Source organism: Theropithecus gelada, chromosome 19, assembly GCF_003255815.1.
Source record: "Theropithecus gelada isolate Dixy chromosome 19, Tgel_1.0, whole genome shotgun sequence".
Classification (NCBI taxonomy): domain Eukaryota; kingdom Metazoa; phylum Chordata; class Mammalia; order Primates; family Cercopithecidae; genus Theropithecus; species Theropithecus gelada.
In genome coordinates this window covers 41,611,055-41,638,424 of record NC_037687.1, presented here as the reverse complement: position 1 = coordinate 41,638,424, position 27,370 = coordinate 41,611,055, and the positions used below count along the sequence as shown (strand labels likewise).

At 52.3% G+C, this 27,370-nt stretch overlaps 1 protein-coding gene across 2 annotated transcripts in view; it reads left to right on the top strand.

Moving 5' to 3' along the window:
- Window positions 1-27,370, top strand: part of RYR1 (ryanodine receptor 1) — a 160,168-nt gene that overhangs the window by 11,899 nt on the left and 120,899 nt on the right. For both annotated transcript variants that reach the window (XM_025369191.1, XM_025369190.1), the window contains exons 8-27: window positions 2,283-2,376; window positions 2,505-2,579; window positions 4,240-4,396; window positions 4,535-4,699; window positions 7,656-7,777; window positions 8,666-8,861; window positions 11,098-11,233; window positions 11,315-11,410; window positions 11,497-11,615; window positions 13,445-13,578; window positions 13,997-14,238; window positions 15,065-15,257; window positions 16,303-16,519; window positions 19,393-19,497; window positions 19,717-19,820; window positions 20,585-20,668; window positions 22,026-22,333; window positions 23,538-23,740; window positions 25,533-25,707; window positions 25,872-26,080. In XM_025369191.1, coding sequence (XP_025224976.1) covers window positions 2,283-2,376; window positions 2,505-2,579; window positions 4,240-4,396; window positions 4,535-4,699; window positions 7,656-7,777; window positions 8,666-8,861; window positions 11,098-11,233; window positions 11,315-11,410; window positions 11,497-11,615; window positions 13,445-13,578; window positions 13,997-14,238; window positions 15,065-15,257; window positions 16,303-16,519; window positions 19,393-19,497; window positions 19,717-19,820; window positions 20,585-20,668; window positions 22,026-22,333; window positions 23,538-23,740; window positions 25,533-25,707; window positions 25,872-26,080 — 3,134 coding nt within the window. The remainder of the gene's footprint in view (window positions 1-2,282; window positions 2,377-2,504; window positions 2,580-4,239; window positions 4,397-4,534; window positions 4,700-7,655; window positions 7,778-8,665; window positions 8,862-11,097; window positions 11,234-11,314; window positions 11,411-11,496; window positions 11,616-13,444; window positions 13,579-13,996; window positions 14,239-15,064; window positions 15,258-16,302; window positions 16,520-19,392; window positions 19,498-19,716; window positions 19,821-20,584; window positions 20,669-22,025; window positions 22,334-23,537; window positions 23,741-25,532; window positions 25,708-25,871; window positions 26,081-27,370) is intronic.

Below are 27,370 nucleotides of genomic sequence, written 5' to 3'. Positions count from 1 at the left end.
TTTTTTTTGAGACGGAGTCTGGCTCTGTTGCCCAGGCTGGAGTGCAGTGGCCGGATCTCAGCTCACTGCAAGCCCCGCCTCCCGGGTTCATGCCATTCTCCTGCCTCAGCCTCCCGAGTAGCTGGGAGTACAGGCGCCCGCCACCTCGCCCGGCTAATTTTTTTTGTATTTTAGTAGAGACGGGGTTTCACCGTGTTAGCCAGGATGGTCTCGATCTCCTGAACTCGTGATCCGCCTGTCTCGGCCTCCCAAAGTGCTGGGATTACAGGCTTGAGCCACCGCGCCCGGCCAGTTTTTGTATTTTTTAGTAGAGACAGGGTTTCACCGTGTCAGCCAGGATGGTCTCGATCTCCTGACCTCGTGATCCTCCCGTCTCGGCCTCCCAAAGTGCTGGGATTACAGGCTTGAGCCACCGCGCCCGGCCTCAGGTTCAAATCTTAAAACATCAAGTTTAAAGCTTGTGGCCGGGGCCAGGGTGGTGGCTCACGCCTGTAATCCCAGCACTTTGGGAGGCCGAGGCGGGTGGATCACGAGGTCAGGAGATCAAGACCATCCTGGCTAACACAGTGAAACCCTGTCTACTAAAAATACAAAAAATTAGCCGGGCGAGGTGGCGGGCGCCTGTAGTCCCAGCTACTCGGGAGGCCGAGGCAGGAGAATGGCGTGAACTGGGAGGCGGAGCTTGCAGTGAGCCAAGATCACGCCACAGCACTCCAACCTGGGCGACAGGGCAAGACTCCATCTCAAAAAAAAAAAAAAAAACTTGTGACCAGGCATGGTGGCTCACACATGTAATCTCAGCACTTTGGGAAGCCAAGGCAGGTGGATCACCTGAGTTCAGGAGTTTGAGACCAGCCTGGCCAACATGGCAAAACCCCATGTTTATTAAAAACACAAAAGTTAGCTGGGTGTGGTGGCGTGTGCCTGTAATCCCGCCTACTCAGGAGGGTGAGGCAGGAGAATTGCTGGAACCTGGGTGGTGGAGGTTGCAGTGAGCAGAGATGGTGACACTGTACTGCAGCCTGGGTGACAGAGCCAGACTCGGTCTCAGAAAAAAAAAAAATTAAAACTCCTTAGACAATAAGCATAGACTGTAATCTCAGCCCCTCAAACCCAGACCCCCAAATTCAACCTCAGATCCCCAAACCAAGACTCCAATCTTCAGCTCTCCAACCTCAGACTTCCAAACTTCAATTTCAAATCTCAAAAACCAAAGTCCACCAAAGCAAACTCCCAATTCAGATTCCTATGCTAAGACTCCAGGCATGGCCCAATATTTTGACCCCAAGTCTCATACCCCAAACTTCAGAGTCCTAAACCAGACCCACACTGGGACTCAAACCACAGATGGTTTTCACCCTCAAACTCAGACCGTGAAACTCAGACCCATCAACTTCTAACTACAAAGCTCAGATCGCTCCTACCTCATACCCCAAAAACTCAGACTTCCAAACCCTAGATTATGACCTCAGATCCCCAACCTCACCTTCCAGCTTCTGGCCTCCAAAATCAATACTCAAGGCCGGGCGTGGTGCCCTGTAATCCCAGCACTTTGGGAGGCCAAGGGGGGGTGGATCACTTGAGATCAGGAGTTCGAGACCACCCTGGGCCAACATGGCAAAACCCCATCTCTACTAAAAATACAAAACTTGGCTGGGCATGGTGGCGGGCGGCTGTAGCTCCAGCTACTTGGGAGGCTGAGGCAAGAGAATTGCTTGAACCTGGGAGGCAAAGGTTGCAGTGAGCCAAGATTGCGCCAGTGCACTGCAGCCTGGGCAACAGAGCAAAACTGTGTCTTAAAAACAAAACTAAACAAAATGAAACAAAAAACCCTCAAAATTCAGGCCTTACTCCAGAACCCAGCCTCAGACCCAACCATCACCCTTCTAAACCCAGACGCCAAACCTCAACCCTAGAACGTAGACTCCAATACCAGCGAACATTAGACCTCCACCTTTGACCACACACGCACTCTGACCCCAACCTCAAAAGTCTAAACTCAGAACCTTAAATCACAGACTTACAACTCCCCCAACCTCAGCTCTGCAGACCCAGACCCCCCAAATTAGGTGCCCAGCTTCAGACCCCAAGTTTCATATCCCCACTTCAGGCCTCAACCTTGGCCCGAAAATACTCTGAATCTCAGACCTCCAACTGCAAAACCCCAAACCCAGCCCTCAGTTTCCCCCAGGGGAGGAGCCGGGCCCCTGACTTCATCTTGGCTCCTGGGTCTTCCTGGGGCTCAAGCCTCCCATTGACCACCTTCCCTTGCTCCTCTCCAGGCTTCGTGACAGGAGGTCACGTCCTCCGCCTCTTTCATGGACATATGGATGAGTGTCTGACCATTTCCCCTGCTGACAGTGACGACCAGCGCAGGTCTGGCCTGCAGACAAGAGAGCCTGGGGTCTAGGGGCGGAGGTGGAGGGCTGGGACCCTATAAGCAGGATTAGAAACCAGATTCTGGGGAGCTGAACCCTTGACTTCACTCTCTCCTCTGTCCCCAGACTTGTCTACTATGAGGGGGGAGCTGTGTGCACCCACGCCCGCTCCCTCTGGAGGCTGGAGCCCCTGAGAATCAGGTAGGGTGGGGAAGGTGGGGAGAGGCCAGGGATGGGGAAGGTGGGGTCTCCTGGCAGCCTGAGGGGAGAGAAAAGGTCTTGAGGGAAGATCTGATAAAGAGACTGAAAGATCTCGAGGGAAAACCAGAGCAGCCTGAGAGAGAGATGAGAATCTTGGCCTGGCGTGGTGACTTCATGCCTGTAATCTTGGCACTTTGGGAGGCTGAGGCGAGGGGATCACTGGAGGCCAGAAGTTCCAAACCAGCCCGGGCAACATCATGAGACCCTGATCTCTGTAAAAAGAAAGAAAGAAAGAGAGAGAGAGAAAGAGAGGGAGAGAGAGAAAGAGAGGAAGAAAGGAAGAAAGGAAAGAAAAAGAATTAGCCGGGTGTGGTGGTATGCACCTTTAGTCTCAGCTACTTTGTGGGGCTGAGGTGGGAGGATGACTTGAGCCCAGGGGGTCAAGGCTGCAGTGAGCTGAGACCTTGCCACTGTACTCCAGCCTGGGTGACAGAGCAAGTTACTGTCTCAAACAAACAAACAAACAAAACAAAACCAAAAATAAGCCAAGTGCGGTGGCTCACGCCTATAATTCCAGCACTTTGGGAGGCCGAGGCAGGTGAATCACTTGAGGTTGGGAGTTCCAGACCAGGCTGACTAACATGGTGAAACCCTGTCTCTACTAAAAATACAAAAATTAGCCTGGTGTGGTGGTGGGCACCTGTAATCCTTGCTACTGGGGAGGCTTAGGCAGGAGAATCCCTTGAACCCAGGAGGTGGCGGTTACAGTGAGCTGTGATTGCACCATTGCACTCCAGCCTGGGTGACAGAGCGAGACTCCGTCTCAGAAAAATACAAAAACAAAGGCCGAGTGCGATGGCTCACACCTGTAATCCCAGCACTTTGGGAAGCTGAGACGGGTGGATCATTTGAGGTCAGGAGTTCAAGACCAGCCTCACCAACATGGTGAAACCGTGTCTCCACTAAAAATACAAAAATTAACCAGGCGGTAGTGGTGCACACCTGTGATCCCAGCTTCTCGGGAGGCTGAGGCAGGAGAATCACTTGAGCCTGGGAGGCAGAGGTTGCAACGAGGTGAGATCGTGCCACTGCACTCCAGCCTGGGCAACAGAGTGAGACCCTGCCTCAAAAAAAAAAAAAAAAAAACCCAAAAAACAAGCAAGCAAAACAAAAACAAAAAATGAAGTCTCTCTGGAGTCCTGCGGGAAAAGGAGGTTTGGGGGGTTTTCGAGGGAGAGATTGGGGGTCCGGAGTAAAACAATGGGGGAATTTAGGGGTCTGGAAAAACGAGGGCACTGAAGATATTTGGGAAGCCCTGAGGAAGCTGTGAAGGCCTGAGAGAGGATTGGGGTTCCTAATGCAGGACTAGTTAAGATTTAGGGGCCCTATGAAAGGTTTGAGCAACACTGGAAGAGGGTTTGGGGCTTGAGGAGGTTTGGACCAAGACTGTAGTGTCCAGTCCAGGTGCGGTGGCTCACGCCTGTAATCCCAGCACTTTGGGAGGCCGAGGCGGAGGATTGCTTTAGCCCTGAAGTTTGAGATCAGCTTGGGCAACCTAGCAAGACCTGGTATCTGTAAAAAAAGAAAAAGAAGAAAAGGCTGTAATGTCCATGGGAGAACTGGGGGGTCCTCTGACTCCCCTGGCCCTCACCCTCCACAGCTGGAGTGGGAGCCACCTACGCTGGGGCCAGCCACTCCGAGTCCGGCATGTCACCACCGGGCGGTACCTGGCACTCACCGAGGACCAGGGCCTGGTGGTGGTTGACGCCAGCAAGGCCCATACCAAGGCTACGTCCTTCTGCTTCCGCATCTCCAAGGTCAGTGGGGTTTGTGGCGCCCTCCCTCACCTGGAGCCCCTAATCCCAGCCCAGCCTGCACTCTGCAGTCCCTCAGGGGGGCCTCCCCTGCTAAACACACAGGCAGAGGAGGCTGACCTGTGTCCCCTGCCCCTGCAGGAGAAGCTGGATGTGGCCCCTAAGCGGGATGTGGAAGGCATGGGCCCCCCTGAGATCAAGTACGGGGAGTCACTGTGCTTTGTGCAGCATGTGGCCTCAGGACTGTGGCTCACCTATGCCGCTCCAGACCCCAAGGCCCTGAGGCTCGGTGTGCTCAAGAAGAAGGTGGGTGTAATACCAGCTACTCAGGAGGCTGAGGTGGGAGAATCACTTCAGCCCAGGAGGTCAAGGCTGCGGTGAGCCGTGATCACACCACTGCACTCCAGCCTGGGTGACAGAGTGAGGTGGGGTGCAGGGAGGGTGCTGAGGGGTGGTGCTTGAGCCTTTGGGAGTTTGAGGATGAGACTGAGAGAAAGACAAAGACTGGGAGAGAAACTGAGACTGAGAGAAATAGCAAAAAAAAGACAAAGGGATATATCTAGAGAGAGAGAGAGAACAGAAATCTATAGACAGAGATAGGGAAAGGCAGAGATAAAGAGGCATGGAAACAGAGAAATAGAGAAAGATAGAGACAGAGAAACAGAGACACGGCTGGGCGCGGTGGCTCACGCCTGTAATCCCAGCACTTTGGGAGGCCCAGGCGAGTGAATCACCTAAGGTCAGGAGTTGTTTGAGACCAGCCTGGCCAACATGGTGAAATCCTGTTTCTACTAAAAATACAAAAATTATCCAGGTGTGGTGTCAGGTGAGTGTAATCCCAGCTACTCAGGAGGCTGAGGCAGGAGAATCACTTGAATCCAGGAGGTGGAGGTTGGGAGTGAGCCAAGATTGTGCCATTGCACTCCAGCCTGGCTGACAAGAGGGAAACTCTATCTCAAAAAAACAAAAACAAAAACAAAAAACAGAGACAGAGTGAGAAAAGATGGATAATCACCAACTGAGAATAACGGTCAGCAAACAATTACTGAGTACCCAAGTTTTTCTGGTTGTGTGTATAGAAAATAGACGAGGTGTAAAGACCTGTTCCCTGCCCTCCCCGTGCTCAGAAATCGTGAACAAACTGTCTTTAGTGTAGTACATAGTTTTACAATTAAGGAGTGGGAAAACTATTTTTGGCAGAGGGAACAGCATGTGCAAAGGTCCTGAGGTTAGCGTGAGCTTGGCTTATTGCAGTAGCAGAAAGAAGCCACAGTGTGGCTGGAGCAGGGTGAGCAACAGGTGAGTAGTGGTTGGTGAGAAAAGAGAGGGGATGGGAAAAGCTTATGTGAGGCCTTGTGGGCCTTGGGAGAGGTCTAGCTTTGTTTGTTTGTTTTTTGTACAGATGAGGTCTCACTATGTTACCCAGGCTGGTCTCAAACTCCTGGGGCTCAAGAGATCCTCCTGCCTCAGCCTCCCAAAGTGCTGAGATTAAAGCATGAGGCACTGCTTCTGGCCAGGTTCTAGTTTTTATCCTGAGTGAGATGGGCTCATGGGAGATTTTGAGCAGGGCAGGGAGGTGACCTGATGCAGGATCACAGAGTTCTTAGGCTGTCTCTGGGAACAGACTATGGTTGGGGGACAAAGCCAGAGCAGGGAGACCACAGAAGAGACTGCTGTGATGTTACAAATGGGAGATGACAGTGAACAGGACCAGGATGGGGACTGTGGAGTTAGGAAAAGTCGTAGATTCTGGTGGGGTTCTGAGGGTAGAGCCAATAGGATTTGCTGGCAGATTGGCTGTGGGGTGAGAGAAGGGGAGGGGTTGAGGATGATGCTATGATTTTTGCCCCAAGCAACTGGAAGGATGGAAGTGCTGAAACAGCCTCATTGTCTGGAGTATCACCCGAGGTTTATGGTCTCACGGCCACAGAGAACAAGGACGCAGATACACAAAGAGTGAGGTTAAGAAGGGGAAGTTTAACAGGCGAGAGAAAGAGCTCTGTATTGTGGAGAACAGTCCCAGAAAAATGGGTTGAAATGCCAGGGGTTCCATGGCGAAATGCAGGGGGCTTTACAGATGAGCTGGTGGGGAGGTGGTGTCTGATTTACTTAGGGCGCAAAAGACTGATTGGACCAGTTGTGCCATTTGCATAGGGCACAAATTTCTGGCTGCCTTCACCCTACGTTTTTATTGTACAAGCAGGTCCTCTGTCCGAAGTGTGCCGTGTTGCCCATTCCTTTACTGTACATGTGGTAAAATACATACATACATAAATACATAAATAAAGGGAAGTAGGGGCCTCCATGTTGGACATGCCTAGTCCCAGGTGTTCCCTGGCACATTCCCCCATGCAAGCTTCTAGCTTGCTTATCTATGTTTGTAGCTCGATTTTTCAGGCTGCTCTTTGTTAGAAAAGAAATGGTTTTGGGGGCTGCTTTTCATTAGAAAGGAAACTCTGCTGAGGACTCTGTTGCCCTTACTCTCTACCTAAATAATTTCTTTCTACCTCTTGTATCAGTGCCATCAACCAAGTTAGGGGACAGTCAGTGTTGGCTCAAAAGGACAGGGATCTTAGGCTTTACTTCCAGTGTCTAGAACAGAGCCACTTACTACAGCCTTGCTGAATGGACAAGTAGGAAGCCTTGGGGAGGCACCCGTTTGCAAAAACAGGCCTGTAGTTGAATACATGAGCCGAGGGCATAGAGACGGGGCCTGGGCCATGTCCAAAGTGGGGACACTTGAGCATCATCAACAGGTGGATGGTATTTACAGCCACAGACTGGATGAGTTCTGGGGAGGTCAGCTTGGGGCGAAGCTGGCAGCCGTGATGGTCTCACCTCGTGGAAAGGTGGTCTGGCATTCTGTCTGCAACATGCTCATTTTGGGGGCTGTTAGAGCTTTCTGGTCAGGGGGAATGTTAAGTCAGCAGTAGGTACAGGTGGAAAGGGTCTGGCCTGGAGACAGAGACAGGAAGGAGATAGGGATAGAGAAATGGAGAGGGAGAGGCAGGGACAGAGGTGAGAGAGATAGACGGAGAGACAAAGACAGACAAGACCAAAGACAGAGACAGAGAGACAGAGAGGAGAGAGAGAATCAAAGACACGGAGGAGACAGATGACAGGGGACAGAAAAATGAGAAGGAATTTGCAGTGAGATTCTGCAGAGCAGGGAGGAGGGGGCAAGTGCAGAACTCAAGTCTGGACAGAGGTCTTGGGCGCATGGCCCTAGGCCCACTCCAGATGTCTGTCCGCCCACTCCTAGGCCATGCTGCACCAGGAAGGCCACATGGACGACGCACTGTCACTGACCCGCTGCCAGCAGGAGGAGTCCCAGGCTGCCCGCATGATCCACAGCACCAATGGCCTGTACAACCAGTTCATCAAGTGAGCGACCTGCCTTCCCTGCCCGGGTGACTCCGGGCATCCATGCACCTGGCCTTTTTCATCTCTACCTCTGATGCCCACACCCTTGTCTAACATATACATGGGCCAAGGGCAGTGGCTCACACCTGTAATCCCAAGACTTTGGGAGGCCAAGGCAGGAGGATCGCTTGAGCCCAGGAGCTTGAGACCAGCCTGGGCAACGTAGGGAGACCCTGCCTCTACCAAAAAAAAAAAAAAATTATGCTGGGCGCAGTGGCTCATGCCTGTAATCCTAGCACTTTGAGAGGCTGGGGCAGGCAGATCGCTTGAGCCCAGGAATTCAAGACCAGCCTGAGCAACATAGTGAAACCCTGTCTCTATAAAGAAATTACAAAAAATTTGCCAGGTGTGGTGGCACGTGCCTGTAGTCTCAGCTACATGGGAGGCTGAGGAGGGAGGATTGCTTGAGCCAGGGGGGCAGAGGCTGCAGTGAGCCACTATACTCCAGCTTCAACGACAGAGTGAGACCCTTCTCAAAAATTAATAACGATAACATACACATGATCCCTTACCTCTAAACTCCTGACCTCTGTACACTTGACCCGTAATCTGACCTTGACAACCATGATCACATTCCTGATCATCACCCAACTTTCACACCCCTGACACCCAAAGCCTGGACCCTGGACCTCTCCATCCCTGAGTTCCAGGACCTCCCTCTACCTACACAGGATCAAGTCCCAGTCCCAGCTCTGCCCTTGGCCATTGTGTGACCTTGGACCAATGCTTTTCCCTCTCCGTCTCAGTCTCCCCCTCTGTAAAACGGGTGGGTCTGGGGGAGTCTTGCGGGAGTGAGGTTGCGGCAGTTAGCGCTCCCGGCCCTGGCTGACAGCTGCGAGGTCCCTGTAGGAGCCTGGACAGCTTCAGCGGGAAGCCACGGGGCTCGGGGCCGCCGGCTGGCACGGCGCTGCCCATCGAGGGCGTTATCCTGAGCCTGCAGGACCTCATCATCTACTTCGAGCCACCCTCCGAGGACTTGCAGCATGAGGAGAAGCAGAGCAAGCTGCGAAGCCTGCGCAACCGCCAGAGTCTCTTCCAGGAGGAGGTGAGGATGCGACGAGGGCGGAGCGCGGCCTATGGGCCCAGTGGGCGGGACCACTGAGGGGCGGGACCACCTAGGGGCGGGGCCATCGAGGGGCGGGGCCATCGAGGGGCGGGGCCACGGCACTTGGCGGGGCAGGGCCTGAGGGACCTGGGGAAGTAGGGTCTGAGAAGGGGGCGGGGCAGGAGGAGGAGCCGGACAGGAACCCCAGCCAGTGAGAACACGAGGTGGCAGTGCCTTGGGGAGGGGCGGGCCTGCTGCGCTAGTGGGCACGACCTGTGGGAAGGGACAGGGCGTATGGCCGAAAAGGGGGCGGGGCCTGGAGAGAAGGATGGAACAAAAGAGGTGAGGGGCGGGGCCTGAGTGAAGCTCAGGGATAGGGTGAGGCCCGGGGAGGTGAGGCCAGGGGTGGGGCCAGAGGTCAGAGGTAGGGGTGCCGACTCAGCGGGCGGGGTCTCCTGGCGTGGGGTCTGCGGGGTGGGCGGACAGAACCAGGGTGGGGTATGGGAGGTGAGGGGCCAGAAATAGATCTTTGGGCATTAGGGAGAGGAGGCCAGCTGTGAACAAAACAGAAAAAAAATCTCTGTCCTTATGGAGTTGACACAGCAGGGAGAGACAGGAGATCAATAAAATAAATAAGTAAATTATATGGCATATTAGATGGTAATAACTGCTAAAGAGAAAAATTCAGCAGGTAAGGGGTAGGGAGTGTTGGGGTTTGCAGTTTAAGACAGAGCCGTCAGGCAGGGTGACCTGGAGGAAGAGAGGAAGCCATGTGCAAAGGCCACGAGGTGGGAGCGTGTTTGGCATGTTCCACAGTCAGGTGGTGATAGGAGCAGGGAGGCTTGGGTGGGGGAGTGGGAGGAGATGAGGGCAGAGAGGTGACGAGGGCCAGGCCTTGGTGAGGACTTTGGCTTTGGGAGCTACAGGAGGTTTTGGTCCTCTACAGTCACAGCTAGTTAGTGGCAGAGCCGGTCAGTGTGATGCCACTTTGGTTGTGTTCTCCACTTTGAGGCACTGCTCCTCTCACTACCGATCTGGGCCCCAGGATGCAGACACAACAATTGTTTTGTTTTGTTTTGTTTTGTTTTTTGAGACAGAGTCTCTCTCTGTCACCCAGGCTGGAGTGCAGTGGTGTGATCTTGGCTCACTGCAACCTCCACCTCCCGGGTTCAAATGATTCTCCTGCCTCAGCCTCCCGAGTAGCTGAAACTACAGGTGTGAGCCACCACGCCTGGCTAATTTTTGTATTTTTAGTAGAGATGGGGTTTCACCATGTTGGCCAGGCTCGTCTCCAACTCCTGACCTCAGGTAATGCGCTGGCCTCAGCCTCCCAAAGAGCTAGGATTACAGGCATGAGCCACTGCACCCAGACAGTTTTGTCCTTTTCGTTGATTTCAGTGTTTATAATGTCTCCCAAGTGTAGTGCTGAAGTGCTGTCTAGCTTTCCTAAGCGCAAGAAAGCTGTGATGTGCCTTACTGAGAAAATATATGTTAGATAAGCTTACTTAAGGCATCAGTGATAGTACTATTGGCTGTGAATTTACTGTTAATGACTCAACCATGTATACTAAATAACTGTCTTTAAACAGAAACATTCAAAACAAGGTTACGTAATAAGTGGTTGATGAAAATGCTGTCATAGACTCACAGGGACTCCCTGTATTTCCCCTAGAAGCAGTGGTTCAGTATTTGATAATTCAGTGTTCGTAATGACTTTATAGAACATAACTATGAATAACAAGAATTGATTGTATATGTTTTATGTACTTTTCTGTATGTATATTATGATTCACAGTAAAATAAGAAAAAAGATTAAAATATAAAAAAAAAAAAGAAAGAAAAGATAAAGTGAGAAAAATCTTTCTGATGGTTGGTGTGGAGAGTGAACTAGGTCAATTAGGACCAGGAGTGGGGTTCCTGGAAGTGAGTAGGATGGAGAGAAAAGTGCAGGAAGGGGAAGCATAAACTCAGTCCTGGTGTTAATAGGGACTGAATTATCATGGACTGAATCTCATGTTGGGGATAGAGTCAGAGAGGACAAGAACAGGTATGGGGAGCCAAGGAAGAGAGGAGAGCGAGGGGACTGATTGGGAATATGAAACTGAAGGGGCTGGTTTAGATCTGGGAACACACCGTCACTAGTTGTTGATGGAATATGAATTAGTGAATCCAAGACAGACAAGGAAGGGAGGGACTGGGTCTCCTATTGTGACTCTTCTTATTTTCCTCATCCTAGGGGATGCTCTCCCTGGTCCTGAATTGCATTGACCGCCTAAATGTCTACACCACCGCTGCCCACTTTGCCGAGTTTGCAGGGGAGGAGGCAGCCGAGTCCTGGAAAGAGATTGTGAATCTTCTTTATGAACTCCTGGGTAGGGGGTCCCAGTCCTGACTCCCCCGAGAACACCCCAGATCCCCAGTCCTATTGGATCTGACACCTTTTCCCCCCTCAGCTTCTCTGATCCGTGGCAATCGTAGCAACTGTGCCCTCTTCTCCACAAACTTGGACTGGCTGGTCAGCAAGCTGGATCGGCTGGAGGCCTCATCTGGTAGGAGAACCCCAGGGAGTGGGACAGAGGCTTGTGGAAGAGGATGACCATGGCCGCTTCACCTCTCATTCTGGGCACCCTGGCAGGCATCCTGGAGGTCCTGTACTGTGTCCTCATTGAGAGTCCAGAGGTTCTGAACATCATCCAGGAGAATCACATCAAGTCCATCATCTCCCTCCTGGACAAGCATGGGAGGAACCACAAGGTTGGCCCCTCACCCCTGACCTCTCATCTCTGAACTCTGAACGCTGACCTCTCCCCGGGGCCCCAGAACTCCACTCACTCCCTCACTTCCCTCCTCCATCTCATCTCTCACCTGTACGTCACTCCCACTGGCTTTCATCTCAAGACGGGGGTCTCAAACAATGGCTCTTAAGTTGATTCTGGGCCACAGATATGCCTGGTTAGATCTCTGAAATGTTTTTTGTTTTTGTTTTTGTTTTTTGTTTTTGTTTTTGTTTTTGAGACAGAGTCTCGCACTGTCTCCCAGGCTGGAGTGCAGTGGCGTGATCTTGGCTCACTGCAACCTCCACCTCCTGGGTTCAAACAATTCTCCTGCCTCAGCCTCCCGAGTAGCTGGGACTACAGGCACATGCCACGACGCCCAGCTAATTTTTGTATTTTTTTTTTTTAGTAGAGATGGGGTTTCACAATGTTGGCCAGGATGGTCTCGATCTCTTGGATTCGTGATCCACCCACCTCAGCCTCCCAAAGTGCTGGGATTACAGGCGTGAGCCACAGGCACCTGGCTGTTTTTTTTTTTTTTTTTTTTGAGACGGAGTCTCACTCTGTCACCCAGGCTAGAGTGGGAGTGCAGTGGCATGATCTCGGCTCACTGCAACTTCTGCCTCCCAGGTTCAAGCAATTCTCCTGCTTCAGCCTCCCGAGTAGCTGGGATTCCAGGTGCCCGCCACCACGTGCAACTAATTTTTGTAATTTTAGTAGAGGCAGGGTTTCACCATTTTGGCCAGGCTGGTCTCGAACTCCTGACCTCAGGTGATCCACCCGCCTTGGCCTCCCAAAGTGCTGGGATTATGGGTGTGAGCCACCATCCCCTGCCGGTGGCGCTGAAATGTTTTTAAAATTTTCAAATATTATAGCCTTTAGGTGGGCTGTGTGCATATATATATGTATATATACATACATGCATACATATATACATATACATATATATATACACACACTCTGTAGTTTGCCACAGCCCTACAAGTTCCTATTGCGTGATTTCTTTCTTTTTTTTTTTTTTTTTTTTTGAGACAGAGTCTCACTCTGTCGCCCAGGCTGGAGTGCAGTGGCGCGATCTCCACTCACTGCAAGCTCCGCCCCCCGGGTTCACGCCATTCTCCTGCCTCAGCCTCCGGTGTAGCTGGCACTACAGGTGCCCACCACCACGCCCGGCTAATTTTTTGTATTTTTAGTAGAGACGGGGTTTCACCATGTTAGCCAGGATGGTCTCGATCTCCTGATCTCGTGATCCGTCCACCTCAGCCTCCCAAAGTGCTGGGATTACAGGTGTGAGCCACCGTGCCTGGCTCTTGTTGCATGATTTCTAACCACTTCACACATTTATTCAGTCTGTGCAAAAGTAATTGCAGTTTTGCTATTAAAAGGAATGACAAAAACCGGAATTACTTTTGCACCAACCTAATACATTTTCCACTTGGCCCCTAAAGACACAAGTTTGCAACCCCTGAGGATTTAAAATTTCATCTTGATTCCTGTGTCTCTCACTGGTCCTTTCACTCTGCCCTCTGACCTTTTACCTCACTACTCCAGTATCTCCTTCCTTACATTGCTGATACCTTAGCCCAACCCATGTGACCCTCCCTCAGCCTCTTGCCAGATCTTCCTCTTTGACCCCTGACCTTTCTCTGATCCCTGACCTTCCACTTTCACCACCTCCTTTCAGTCAAAATTGTCACATCTTATCCCGACGTGCTGTCCTTTCCTCCTGGCTTCCCTCCCTCCCAGGGTTCTTCCATAGACCCTGCCCTGGTGCCTGCACACCCTTTGACTTCTGACCTTGACCTCCAGGTCCTGGACGTGCTGTGCTCCCTGTGTGTGTGTAATGGTGTGGCTGTACGCTCCAACCAAGATCTTATTACTGAGAACTTGCTGCCTGGCCGTGAGCTTCTGCTGCAGACAAACCTCATCAACTATGTCACCAGGTCTGGCTCTTAACATCTGACCCCAGAACTCAGAACCTCTCAACCCTCTCCCTGACTTAGAGACTCCACACCCAGGTGGATGTCCCTTCGTTAATCTCCCACCCTAGCATTAACACCCAGTCCTCACAAATGTCCACTGCGGCCGCACGCACCCCTGGCATCCACTCCTCTTGTTCTGTCTTCCTGGCTCCATTTCTGCCTCTGATTCTCTCTCTCTCTCTCTCTCTCTCTCTCTCTCTCTCTCTGTTTTCTCTTTTTGTCTGCCTGTTTCTGTCTCGATTCTTCCTGCATCTCTTTCTCCCTGTCTCTGTCCTATCTCTCTCTGTCTTTGGATGTCTGTCCCTCTCCCGCTTCCCACCACTTGGCTCTCCTCTCTGCCTCTCCCTCATCCCCCTCTCCTGTCCCATCTCTCCTGCAGCATCCGGCCCAACATCTTCGTGGGCCGAGCGGAGGGCACCACGCAGTACAGCAAATGGTACTTTGAGGTGATGGTGGACGAGGTGACTCCATTTCTGACAGCTCAGGCCACCCACTTGCGGGTGGGCTGGGCCCTCACCGAGGGCTACAGCCCCTACCCTGGGGGCGGCGAGGGCTGGGGCGGCAACGGGGTCGGCGATGACCTCTATTCCTACGGCTTTGATGGACTGCATCTCTGGACAGGTACCTGAACCCTGCCAGGGGACCCTCACCCCTGACCATTGACCCCAGTATTTCTAAGACTCTGACCATACACCTTGGGGTTCTCAGGATCCTGACTCCCAGAAAAGATCAACTTTTGACCTTTTATTCCTCATTTCCCAAGACCCTAACCCCAGAGTTTCCAGCTTCCTAGCTCTGACTTGTATCCTCGTTACCTACAGAACTCTGATCCCTGAGTAGATGTGACCTCTGACCCTAGATATCCCAGAAGACCACTCAGATTACTGTGATCTCTGATCTTTGACTTTTGACCCCAGGATTATTTATTTATTTATTTAATTTGTTTTGAAACGGAGTCTCACTCTGTCGCCCAGGCTGGAGTGCAGTAGTGTGATCTCGGCTCATTGCAACCTCTGCCTCCCGGGTTCAAGCGATTCTCCTGCCTCAGCCTCCCGAGTCACTGGGATTACAGGCGCCCACCACCAACCCTGACTCATTTTTGTATTTTTAGTAGAGACGGGGTTTCGCCGTATTGGCCAGGCCGGTCTTAAATTCCTGACCTCAAGTGATCCATCCGCCTTGGCCTCCCAAAGTGCTGGGATTACAGGTGTGAGTCATTGCATCCGGCCCCCAGGAGGATTTAATCTCTGGCCCAACAGCTCAGAATCCTAACTTCAGGGGAATCCTGACCTCTGCCCTTCATTTCAGAGCTACAGGAGCATCCAAGGGAACACTTTCAATTAGGGTTTACAAGTCCCCACAGGAGCCTCCAATATCTGTCCCTTTTGGTATCATTGGTTCCGTGGGACCTGTGACCTCTGACCCCTGTCTGGTGACTTCGACGCAGGACACGTGGCACGCCCAGTGACTTCCCCAGGGCAGCACCTCCTGGCCCCTGAAGACGTAGTCAGCTGCTGTCTGGACCTCAGCGTGCCGTCCATCTCCTTCCGCATCAATGGCTGCCCTGTGCAGGGCGTCTTTGAGTCCTTCAACCTGGATGGGCTTTTCTTCCCTGTTGTCAGCTTCTCGGCTGGTGTCAAGTGAGAACTCGCCCCCGCCCCTTGGCCAGTCCTCAGTCCTAGGACTGACCCGAGACAGCTTCCCAGTCATTCCATGGCCTCCCAGCAGGAGGCTGGGACACTGCAGTCTGCCATCAAGACTGACCAGTGGCCACAACCCTTATTTGAAGGTCCCAGGGACCTCCACGTGATCCCAGACTCTTTCCAATGACCTCAGATTCTCCCTAACCCCATGTTCTTCTAGTAACCTCTGAGATAGTGATCTCAGACTCTCCTAGTGGTCTCTCGACAACCCAATATTCTTCCAGTGACCTGCCAACGACCTCATACTTTCCCAATAACTCCAGAATCTGATGATGATCGCATGACTCCAGACCCTCCTTGACTCCCCAATGACCTCAGACTCTCCCAATGACTCCAGAATCTGATAATGATCTAATGACTCCAGACTCTTCCAATGACACCCCCTAATGACCTCAGACTCTTCCAATGACACCAGGCTCTCTCAATAATCTCTTAACAATGCCAGCATCTCCCAATGACCTTTCAATAGACCCAGACTTGCCCAGTGACCCTGCTCCCAAATAACCCCAGTTATTCCAAAGTTGCCTCAATAAGCCAGTCCTTTCCCAATCACCCCAAGCTCTCTGAATGTCCATTCAGTGGTGTTTACGTTTATCTCATAATTATAACAGATGCTCAGTGACTTCTCAATGACCACCTTCTTGATGTCCCCAAACCTTCCAATGTCCCCGAATGCTCTGTTGACCTGGGGTCTCCTCTGAAGGACTGTTCCATGACCTTACAGTCATCTGAACTCTTCTGGATTAACCGCAGACCCTCCCACTCTGAACTCCCTGGCTCTTAATTCCCTTATGATATTCCTTTGACTCTAGACTTTCTTGTATGATTTCTAAATGATCTCCAGGAGACTATGACTGCCCGGTGACCTCAGGTCTCCCCAGAACTTTCCACTGATCCCAGGACTGCTTCCATGTCCCCCACTGACCACAGAGTGTCCCCTCTGTGATACCTCCCCTCAATGATCCACATTGTCCTTCCCCAGGGTGCGGTTCCTCCTTGGTGGCCGCCATGGCGAATTCAAGTTCCTGCCCCCACCTGGCTATGCCCCATGCCATGAGGCTGTGCTCCCTCGAGAGCGACTCCATCTTGAACCTATCAAGGAGTATCGACGGGAGGGGCCCCGGGGGCCTCACCTGGTGGGCCCCAGTCGCTGCCTCTCACACACCGACTTTGTGCCCTGCCCTGTGGACACCGTTCAGGTACTGCCTGCCCTGCAAATGTTTTCTGGTGAGGCAGGGTCTCTTAGGAGTCAGAGAGAGGGCTGGGTGCCATCGTTCACGCCTATAATCCCAGCACTTTGGGTGGCCAGGCACGGTGGCTTATGCCTGTAATCCCAGCACTTTGGGAGGCTGAGGCAGGCGGATCACCTGAGGTCAGGAGTTCAAGACCAGCCTGGCCAACATGGTGAAACCCACTCTCTACTAAAAATACAAAAAATTAGCTGGGCGTGGTGGTGGGTGCCTGTAATCTCAGCTACTCAGGAGGCTGAGGCAGGAGAGTCACTTGAACCTGGGAGGTGGAGGTTGCAGTGAGCCGAGATCATGCCACTGCACTCCAGCCTGGGCAACAAGAGTGAAACTCCATCTCAAAACAAAACAAAACAAAAAACAAAAATTAGCATGGTGGCAGGTGCCTGTAATCCCAGCTACTCTGGAGGCTGAGGCAAGAGAATTGCTTGAACCTGGGAGGCAGAGGTTACAAAGAGCCAAGATCACGCCACTACACTCCAGCCTGAGAAACAGAATGAGACTCCATCTCAAAACAAACAAATAAACAAACAAAAACAACCAACATTTTGGGAAGCCGAAATGGGGGCCTCGCACTCGCCCAAAATTTCGAGACTAGTCTGAGTAACAAAGTGAGACCCTGTCTTTACAGAAAAAAAGTTTTAATATTTAAAAATTTAAACAATTTTTTAAAAGGAGTAAGAGCGTTGGGGAGCTGCCCTAGAAGCTGGGAACGTTGTTGTTTAACAGATGGAGAAACCCAGCACAGGGAGGCAAAGGATTCTGTCAATGCAGAATAGCAGTCTCAGGGAGTCCTCACCACTGCCCCTCAAAGAAAAGGTGGCTCACAGCCGGGCGCGGTGGCTCAAGCCTGCAATCCCAGCACTTTGGGAGGCCGAGACGGGTGGATCACGAGGTCAGGAGATCAAGACCATCCTGGCTAACACGGTGAAACCCCGTCTCTACTAAAAAATACAAAAAGCTAGCCGGGCGCGGTGGCGGGCGCCTGTGGTCCCAGCTACTCGGGAGGCTGAGGCAGGAGAATGGCGTGAACCCGGGAGGCGGAGCTTGCAGTGAGCCGAGATCCGGCCACTGCACTCCAGCCTGGGCGACAGAGAGAGACTCTGTCTCAAAAAAAAAAAGAAGAAAAGGTGGCTCACACCTGTGATCCCAGAACTTTGAGAGGCCGAGACAGGAGGATCGCTTGAGTCCAGGAGTTTGAGACCAGCTTAGGCAACATAGTGAGACTCCGTCTCTACTAAAAATTAAAAGTTAGCTGAGGTGATGATTCACAACTGTAGTCCCAGCTACTTGGGAGGCTGAGATGGGAGGGTCTCTTGAGCCTGGGGATTCGAAGCTGCAGTGAGGCAGTGAGCTATGACTGTACCACTGCACTCCAGCCTGGGTAACAGAGCATAACCCTGAAAAAAAAAAAAAGGAAGGAAGAGAGAGAGAGAGAGAGAAAGAAAGAGAAAGAAAGAGAAAAAAAGAAAGAAAGAAAGAAAGAAAAGAAAAAAAGAAAGAGAGACAAAGAGAAAGAAAGAAAGAAAGAGAGAGAGACAAAGAAAGAGAAAGAAAGAAAGAAAGAGAGGCTGGGTGTGTTGACTCACGCCTGTAATCCCAGCATTTTGGGAGGCTGAGGTGGGCAGATCACCTGAAGTCAGGAGTTCAAGACCAGCCTGGCCAACATGGTGAAACCCCATCTCTACTGAAAATACAAAAATGAGCCAGGCGTGGTGGCGTGCACCTGTAATCTCAGCTATTCAGGAGGCTGAGGCAGGAGAATCACTTGAACCCGGGAGGTGGAGGTTGCAGTGAGCCGAGATTGCACCTTTGCACTCCAGCCTGGGCGACAGAGCGAGACTCTGCTCAAAAAAAGAAAGAAAGAAAGGACTGTTATTGCCCCCAAATTACAGTTGAGGAAAGCAAAGCCCAGAAACGCTAAGTAATCTATGCAATTCACACAGCAGATCTGAACCCAGGCGGTCCGATTCTGAAGCCTGTGGTCCTATCCACTATGATTTTCTTGGGCATATCTTCTATCCCAGGCCCCTCATGGCCCACTTTCCCTCCAAGCATGTCCCTACATGCCTCACTGCAGCCTTGAATCCCCGGGCTCAAGAGACCCTCCCATCTCAGCCTCCCAAGTAGCTGGGACTACAGTCGTGGGTCATCACCTCAGCTAACTTTTAATTTTTAGTAGAGACGGGGTCTCACTATGTTGCCTAGGCTGGTCTCAAACTCCTGGACTCAAGCGATCCTCCTGCTTCGGCCTCTCAAAGTTCTGGGATCACAGGTGTGAGCCACCTTTTCTTTGAGGGGAGTGGTGAGGACTCCCTGAGACTGCGATTTTGCCCTGACAGAATCCTTTGCCTCTCTGTGCTCGGTTTCTCCATCTGTTAAACAACGAGGTTTCCAGCTTCTAGGGCACTTCCCCACCGCTCTCACTCCTTTTAAAAAATTGTTTCAATTTTTAAATAGTAAAAAATTGTTTAGATTTGTATTTTTAGAAGAGAAGGGGTTTCACCATGTTGCCCAGACTGGTCTTGAACTCCTGACCTCAGGCAATCTGCCCCCACCTTAGCCTCCCAAAGTGCTTGGATTACAGACGTGAGCCACCATGGCTGGCCCCGGATAATTCCTTAATTCTGAGGATGCTAAGCCCTCACCCATCTGAGTGTCAACTCTGGAATCAAGGCGAGGGATGGGGAGCAGGGCTGCGGAGCGGCGGGAAAGGGGGTGCTAGACGAGCCTTCCAGGGCTCACAGGTGTCCTTGGGAAGAGGGGTCATGATGGAGGAGGGTAGAGGGACCTTGGGGATCTCAAGAACGTCCCTGTGCCCTTAGATCGTCCTGCCACCCCATCTGGAGCGCATTCGGGAGAAGCTGGCGGAGAACATCCACGAGCTCTGGGCACTGACCCGCATTGAACAAGGCTGGACCTACGGCCCGGTGAGGCGCTGCCTGTAGCCTGCGGGGGGCCGGCTAGACTTGTGGTGCCAGGAGGGAGAACGGCTCACCGGCGGGGAGGAGGGAAGGACCGCAGGGCACCAGGGGGTCCTTGGACTGAGGGTGGCACAACTAGGGTTGGAGGTCAGGGGTCACGGTCAGGGCATGCGGAGAGTGGGGAGGAAAGGGGAGGCTGAGGAGTTGACCCCGCGTTTTCTTCAGGTTCGGGATGACAACAAGAGGCTGCACCCGTGTCTTGTGGACTTCCACAGCCTTCCAGAGCCCGAGAGGAACTACAACCTGCAGATGTCGGGGGAGACGCTCAAGTGAGGGCCCAGAGGAGCGGGGGCTGGGGCCGGCCGCTGGTGCAGTGAGAGAGGGAGGCATGGAGAGCCGGGGCAGGAGGTAGAGACTGAGAGAGAGAAGGATGGAGGGGACAGGGATTGTGAGACAGAAACAAACGGGGAGTGGCCGGGCACGGTGGCTCACACCTGTAATCCCAGCACTTTGGGAGGCCGAGGTGGGTGGATCACTTGAGGTCAGGAGTTTGAGACCAGCCTGGCCAACATGGTGAAACCGCATCTCTACTAAAAATACAAATATTAGCCGGGCGTGGTGCTGCACACCTGTAATCCCAGCTACTCGGGAGGCTGAGGCAGGAGAATCGCTTGAACCCAGGAGGCAGAGATTGCAGTGAGCTGAGACCACGCTACTGCACTCTAGCCTGGGCAACAGAGAGACTCGGTTTCAAAAAAAAAACAAAAAAAGATGCAAACGGAGAGCAAGAAAGAGACAGAGGCAGAACAAGAGAGAAAGAAAAGGCAGGGATGGAAAGAGAGAGGGATGCAGAAAGAAACATGAGAAAGCAGCAGACAGGAAAAGACAGACATGGTCAGTTATACAGACAAAGATGCAGGGAAAGACAGAAGTCGCGAAGCCTGAGGCCAGGATCAAGAGAGACAGGGCCAGAGCATCCCAGACACTGAAGCAGCAGAGGCAGAGGGAGCTGGAGACCCTGAGGCCTTGGGAGGAGATGGGAGCAGAGAGCTCCAAGGGGTGTGACCTGTTGCCCCGGCTCCCCCACCCCCAGGACTCTGCTGGCTCTGGGCTGCCACGTGGGTATGGCGGATGAGAAGGCGGAGGACAACCTGAAGAAGACAAAACTCCCCAAGACGTGAGTGTGGGTGGCCAGGCCCTGTCTGGGGATGGACTGGGGGCTGGGGATGCCGTACTAAGGGCTAGGGAGGTTGAGGGATCTTGTGGGGAAGTTGAGGTTAGAGAGAAAGGAGCCTTGGGTTAGGGCAAAGGTCACAGGGTCAGGTCTCTGTGGTCAGAGGGGAATGTCCAGGATTGAGGAGTTAGGAACTCCAAGAGAGACAGAGGGTGTGAATCCAGGATCCAGGGTCAGGATCCGCCCAGAATCAGGGAAAATGAGAGCAGAGGTCACATGTCCACATAAGGGGTAAGGGGCCAATGGTAATCTGGAGGTTGTTGGAGTTGTATAAGTAAGGGATCCTGAAATTATAGGTGAGCAGTTACAGGTCTTGAGTTCAGAAGTCAAGGACTCCAAACCCAGGGGTTTCGGGGTGATGAGGCCTGGGATCAGAGTAAGAAAACTCAAAGTGGGCTGGATGAGGTGGCTCACACCTGTAATCCCAGCACTTTGGGAGGTTGAGGCAAGAAGAACACTTGAGCCCAGTTCAAGACCAGCCTGGGCAACCTGGCGAGACCCCTCTGCAAAAAATTTAAAAATTAGCAGGGCTTGGTGGTGGGACATGCCTGTAGTTCCAGCAACTTGGGAGCTTGAGCTGGGAGAATTGCTTGAGCCCAGGAGTTTGAGGCTGCAGTGAACCATGATTGCACCACTACACTCCAGCCTGGGTGACAGCACGAGACAAGAACCTCAAAAAACACAAATAGCTGGGCACAGTCGCTCACGCCTGTAATGCCAGCCCTTTGGGAGCCTGAGGTGGGCAGATCACCTGAGATCGGGAGTTCGAGACCAACCTGACCAACATGGTGAAACCCACTCTTTACGAAAAATACAAAATGAGCCAGGTGTGGTGGCACAGGCCTGTAATCCCCGCTACTCAGGAGGCTGAGGCAGGAGAATCACTTGAACCCAGGAGGTGGAGGTTGCAGTGAGCCAAGATCATGCCATTGCACTCCAGCTTGGGCAACAAGAGTGAAACTCCGTCTCAAAACAAAAAAAAAAAAAAAAAAGGAAAAACCTCAAAGTTAGGGGTGAGAGGTCCGAGAGAGTTCCAGGGTTAGAGATAGGGGTCCCAAAGTCAAGACAAAGGGGGCCAGAGGCCATTGATGTCAAAGCCCTTGCTAGGGTCCCATGATCCTAGCCTCAGAAGCCAGGGATCTCAAAGTTTATTCTAACATTTCATAGAACTGCAACATTAGGTCAAAGGCCGGAAACGCCAAAGCTGGGAGAAGGGTCAGCAGTCAGGGATCCCGTACAGTGCAGAGCCCAGGAGTGGAGGTGAGGACCTTGTCCCACCAAGTCCCTGCCATGCCTGCAGGTATATGATGAGCAATGGGTACAAGCCGGCTCCGCTGGACCTGAGCCACGTGCGGCTGACGCCGGCGCAGACGACACTGGTGGACCGTCTGGCAGAAAATGGGCACAACGTGTGGGCCCGAGACCGTGTGGGCCAGGGCTGGAGCTACAGTGCGGTGCAGGACATCCCCGCGCGCCGAAACCCACGGCTCGTGCCCTACCGCCTCCTGGACGAGGCCACCAAGCGCAGCAACCGGGACAGCCTCTGCCAGGCCGTGCGCACCCTCCTAGGTTACGGCTACAACATCGAGCCTCCTGACCAGGAGCCCAGTGAGTGCTCACCCCCGGCCCTGGCCGCGACTCCTACCCCAACTCTGACCCCAGCCCCGACCCCTGATCTCTGACTTCACTCAACCCCCAAATGAGCTATATCTCTTTTTTTTTTTTTTTTTGAGACGGAGTCTCGCTCTGTCACCTAGGCTGGAGTGCAGTGGCCGGATCTCAGCTCATTGCAAGCTCTGCCTCCTGGGTTCAGGCCATTCTCCTGGCTCAGCCTCCCGAGTAGCTGGGACAACAGGCGCCCGCCACCATGCCCGGCTAATTTTTTGTATTTTTAGTAGAGACGGGGTTTCACCGTGTTAGCCAGGATGATCTCGATCTCCTGACCTCGTGATCCACCTGCTTCGGCCTCCCAAAGTGCTGGGACTACAGGCATGAGCCACCTCGCCCGGCCCAAATGGACTATATCTATCACATCGAGCAGACTGACCAGGAGGTCAGAAAGGACTGACCTCTACCTGAAACTCTTACCCTTACCCCAGTTCCAACTCGGAACCTGGTGGAACCACTTCCCTTGACCTGACTCCAGCCCTGCCTGGGCTGACTGCAACCCAGAGCTGTCAGCCTAGGAACCCAATGAGTGCCAACCCCACCCTTGAGTCTGACTCCTGACCTCTAGCTTTGACCCCTAATCACTAATCTCTGAACTGTAGCTACCACATGGAGGCACCCAACCAAGGGCTTAGAGAGCCTGTCATCCCTACCCCTAACCTGACTCCTGACCTATCACTGGCTTCCAATCCCAGCCTTGACCCCAAACCCTGGCCATGGTCCCGAACCTTCAGTTTCTCAACTCTTGGCCGCAACCCAAGTTTCCATCCCTTCCATAACCCTGGCCCTGACCCTCCAATCCTGGTCTCAACCCTTGATTCTAATAAACCCTAATCTTGACCTTTAACCCCAGACCATAACTCTGACCAGTTCACTGACTTGACTTTTTCCTTCTATGTCTCTGCCAGTATCCCTGTTCTCTGAGAACTCTGACTGCTACAGAGATGGGGGTCTCTCTCAACAGGTCCCTACCTCTCTCTGACTATTCTGAGGTTCCCCAATTCTCCTCTAACTCCAAGAAATTGACCCTCTTCCAACAGTTCCCCAAAGCCCTTACTGTCCCTGGTCTCTTCTACCAACTTCTCAATGTCTTAGGATCCACTTTCTCCCCAGCCCCTCTGACTCTGCCTGGCCTCATTTATAGGTCAGGTGGAGAACCAGTCTCGTTGGGACCGGGTGCGCATCTTCCGGGCAGAGAAATCCTATGCAGTGCAGAGCGGCCGCTGGTACTTCGAGTTTGAAGCAGTCACCACAGGCGAGATGCGAGTGGGCTGGGCGAGGCCCGAGCTGAGGCCTGATGTAGAGCTGGGAGCTGATGAGCTGGCCTATGTCTTCAATGGGCACCGCGTGGGTACCTCCCTAGGCACCATTCTGCCAGGTCCTGTGGTCTCTCCCACAGCTTGTCTACTTTGGCCCTGCCTCTGTCTGTGCCTCACTCTGTCCCCACTTCCTGCATCTACTGTACCACTCATCCACCCATCCATTCATCCATTCAACCATCTCTCAGACATCCATCTATCCAACCAACAATTCATCCATGTATCCATCCATCCATCATCCATCCATCATTCATCCATCCATCCAACCATCTATCCATCATCCATCCATCCATCCATCATCCATCCATCCATCCAACCATCCATCTATCATCCATCCATCCATCCATCATCCATCCATCCATCCATCATCCATCCATCATCCATCCATCATCCATCCATCCATCCATCCATCATCCATCCATCATCCATCCATCCATCCATCATCCATCATCCATCCATCCATCCATCATCCATCCATCATTCATCCATCCATCCAACCATCCATCCATCATCCATCCATCCATCCATCCATCATCCATCCATCATCCATCCATCCATCCATCCAACCATCCATCCATCATCCATCGATCCATCCATCCATCCATCATCCATCCATCATCCATCCATCATCCATCCATCATCCATCCATCCAACCATCCATCATCCATCCATCCAACCATCCATCATCCATCCATCCAACCATCCATCATCCATTCGTCCATCCAACCATCCATCCATCTATCCATCCATCCATCATCCATCCATCCATCCATCCAGATAACCAACAATCCATCCATCCATCCAACCATCCATCATCCATCCATCCAACCATCCATCATCCATCCATCCATCCAACCATCCATCATCCATTCATCCATCCAATCATCCATCCATCTATCCATCCATCCATCCATCCATCATCCATCCATCCATCCATCCATCCGTCCGTCCATCCATCCAGATAACCAACCATCCACTCATCCAGCCAACATAGGGAGACACCATCTCTACAAAAAATAAAAAAAATTAGGCAGGCAAGGTAGCATGCACATATAGTCCCATCATCCGTTCATCCATCCATCCATCCATCCATCCATCCATCCATCTGTCGTCTATCCAACTGACCAGCCAACCATGCATCCATCCATCCATTCAACCATCCATCCATCATCCATTCATCCCTCATCTGTCCAACCAACCATCCATCCATTCTTCCAGCCAACTGTCCATCCATCCATCCAACAACCGTCTGTCCATCCAACAACCATTTATACAACCATCCTTCCCTTCCTCCATCTGTCCATCATCCATTTATCTATCCTTGCACCTACTTAGATTTTCTTCTTTCTCTGCATCAACCCAGGTAGATTCTCAACTTTCCAGTCATTCTTCTGTCCAGTCATATACTCAACTTCTCATCCATCCATCTGTCTCCTTAGCCACTCATCTATTTTGTGCACAGATATAAGCATATATGGATCTGTATGGGGGACACTGATAGGTTCGTTTTTCCTTTCCATCCCTCTGCTTACTGCTGCTTCCAGCCCCCAACTACCACTTTGGTGGTCTGCATAATGCCAGCCATGGCAACAGCAGAGAACCCACGCAGAAGGGATGAGTGGGGAGAAAAATTCCTGTGATCATGGTTGCAAATGTGAGGAAAGATGGAGACACTGTGGGGTGACCCCTCTTCCATACCACATGCCCTGAACCTGACACTTCAAATGTCTGTCTTCATATATCTCTCCCTCCCTGCTTCCTTATCTCTCCATTTCTCTGTGTATCTCCCCACACCATGTCTTCTCTGGCCCTCCTCACAGGGCCAGCGCTGGCACTTGGGTAGTGAACCATTTGGGCGCCCCTGGCAGCCGGGCGATGTCGTTGGCTGTATGATCGACCTCACAGAGAACACCATTATCTTCACCCTCAATGGCGAGGTCCTCATGTCTGACTCGGGCTCCGAAACAGCCTTCCGGGAGATTGAGATTGGGGACGGTGAGTGCTGAGACCCCTTCACGTGCCCTTTCTTGTTTTCCTCTGTCTCTCCTGACCTTGCACTGCCCTTCTGCCTCCAGCTCTCCCAGCCCTACCTCCTCCCCTCGGCTCCCCCTGCCCTGCCCACCTGCCCTCACCCCTGCCCATCCATCCGCTCCCACCAGGCTTCCTGCCCGTCTGCAGCTTGGGACCTGGCCAGGTGGGTCACCTGAACCTGGGCCAGGACGTGAGCTCCCTGCGGTTCTTTGCCATCTGTGGCCTCCAGGAAGGCTTCGAGCCATTTGCCATCAACATGCAGCGCCCAGTCACCACCTGGTTCAGCAAAAGCCTGCCCCAGTTTGAGCCAGTGCCCCTTGAACACCCTCACTATGAGGTAAGGACTGAGCCCCCTCAATGCCTTCTCGTCTGCCTCCAAAGCTCCTTCTTTCCACAGTGCTCTTCCTTGAGTTTCTCTTTTCCCTCCATGTTAGCACACAAACCACGTGGAAGCAAGTGTCAGGGTAATGGGCTCACGGGCTGTATGACTCGGGGTACAACTTTGGCAAACCATAGCTTCCTGAGGTCCAGGTGCCTCACCTATAAAACAAGGGAAACCCTGCCTGGGCAACAAGCAAAACTCCATCTCTAAAAATAAAAAAAAAAATTAAGTCTAGGCACGGTAGCTCATGCCTGTAATCCCAGCACTTAAGGGGGCTGAGGCGGGAGGATCCCTTGAGCCCAGGAGTTCAAGACCAGCCTTGGCAACATAGGGACGATTTTGGAGTTCGAGAGACCAGCCTAGGCAACATGGTGAAACCCTGTCTCTACCAAAAATACAAAAATTAGCCAGGCATGTTGGCTTGTGCTTGAACCTAGGAGGCAGAAGTTGCAGTGAGCCAAGATCGCATGACTGCACTCCAGCCTAGGTGACAGAGCGAGACTGTCTCAAGAAAAAAAAAAAAAAAGAAGAAGTCTGAGAACAAAGGGATACCCCATCTCTACAAAAAATAAAAAAATTAGCCAGGTGTGTAGTATGCACACATAGCCCCAGCTACTCAGAAGGCTGAGACTGGAGAATTGCTTGATTCCAAGAGGTCAAGGCTGCAGTGAATTAGCCAGATGTGGTGGCACATGCATGTAATTCCAGCTACTTAGGGAGCCAAGGCAGGAGACTCGCTTGAACACGGGAGACGGAGGTTGCAGTAAGCCAAGATCGTGCCATTGCACTCCAGCCTGGGCAAGGAGAGCCAAACTCCATCTCAAAAAAAAAAAAAAAAGAAAAAGTTAAAGGCTGCAGTGAGCTGTGTTCACACCACTGCACTCCAGCCTAAGAGACAGAGCAAGACCCTATCTCACAAACAATTTTTTTAATAAATAATTTTTTTTTTTTTTTTTTTTTTTTTTGAGACGGAGTCTCGCTCTGTCGCCCGGGCTGGAGTGCAGTGGTCGGATCTCGGCTCTCTGCAAGCTCCGCCTCCCGGGTTCACGCCATTCTCCTACCTCAGCCTCCCGAGTAGCTGGGACTACAGGTGCCCGCCACCTCGCCCGGCTAGCTTTTTGTATTTTTAGTAGAGACGGGGTTTCACCGTGTTAGCCAGGATGGTCTCGATCTCCTGACCTCGTGATCCGCCCGTCTCGGCCTCCCAAAGTGCTGGGATTACAGGCTTGAGCCACCGCGCCCGGC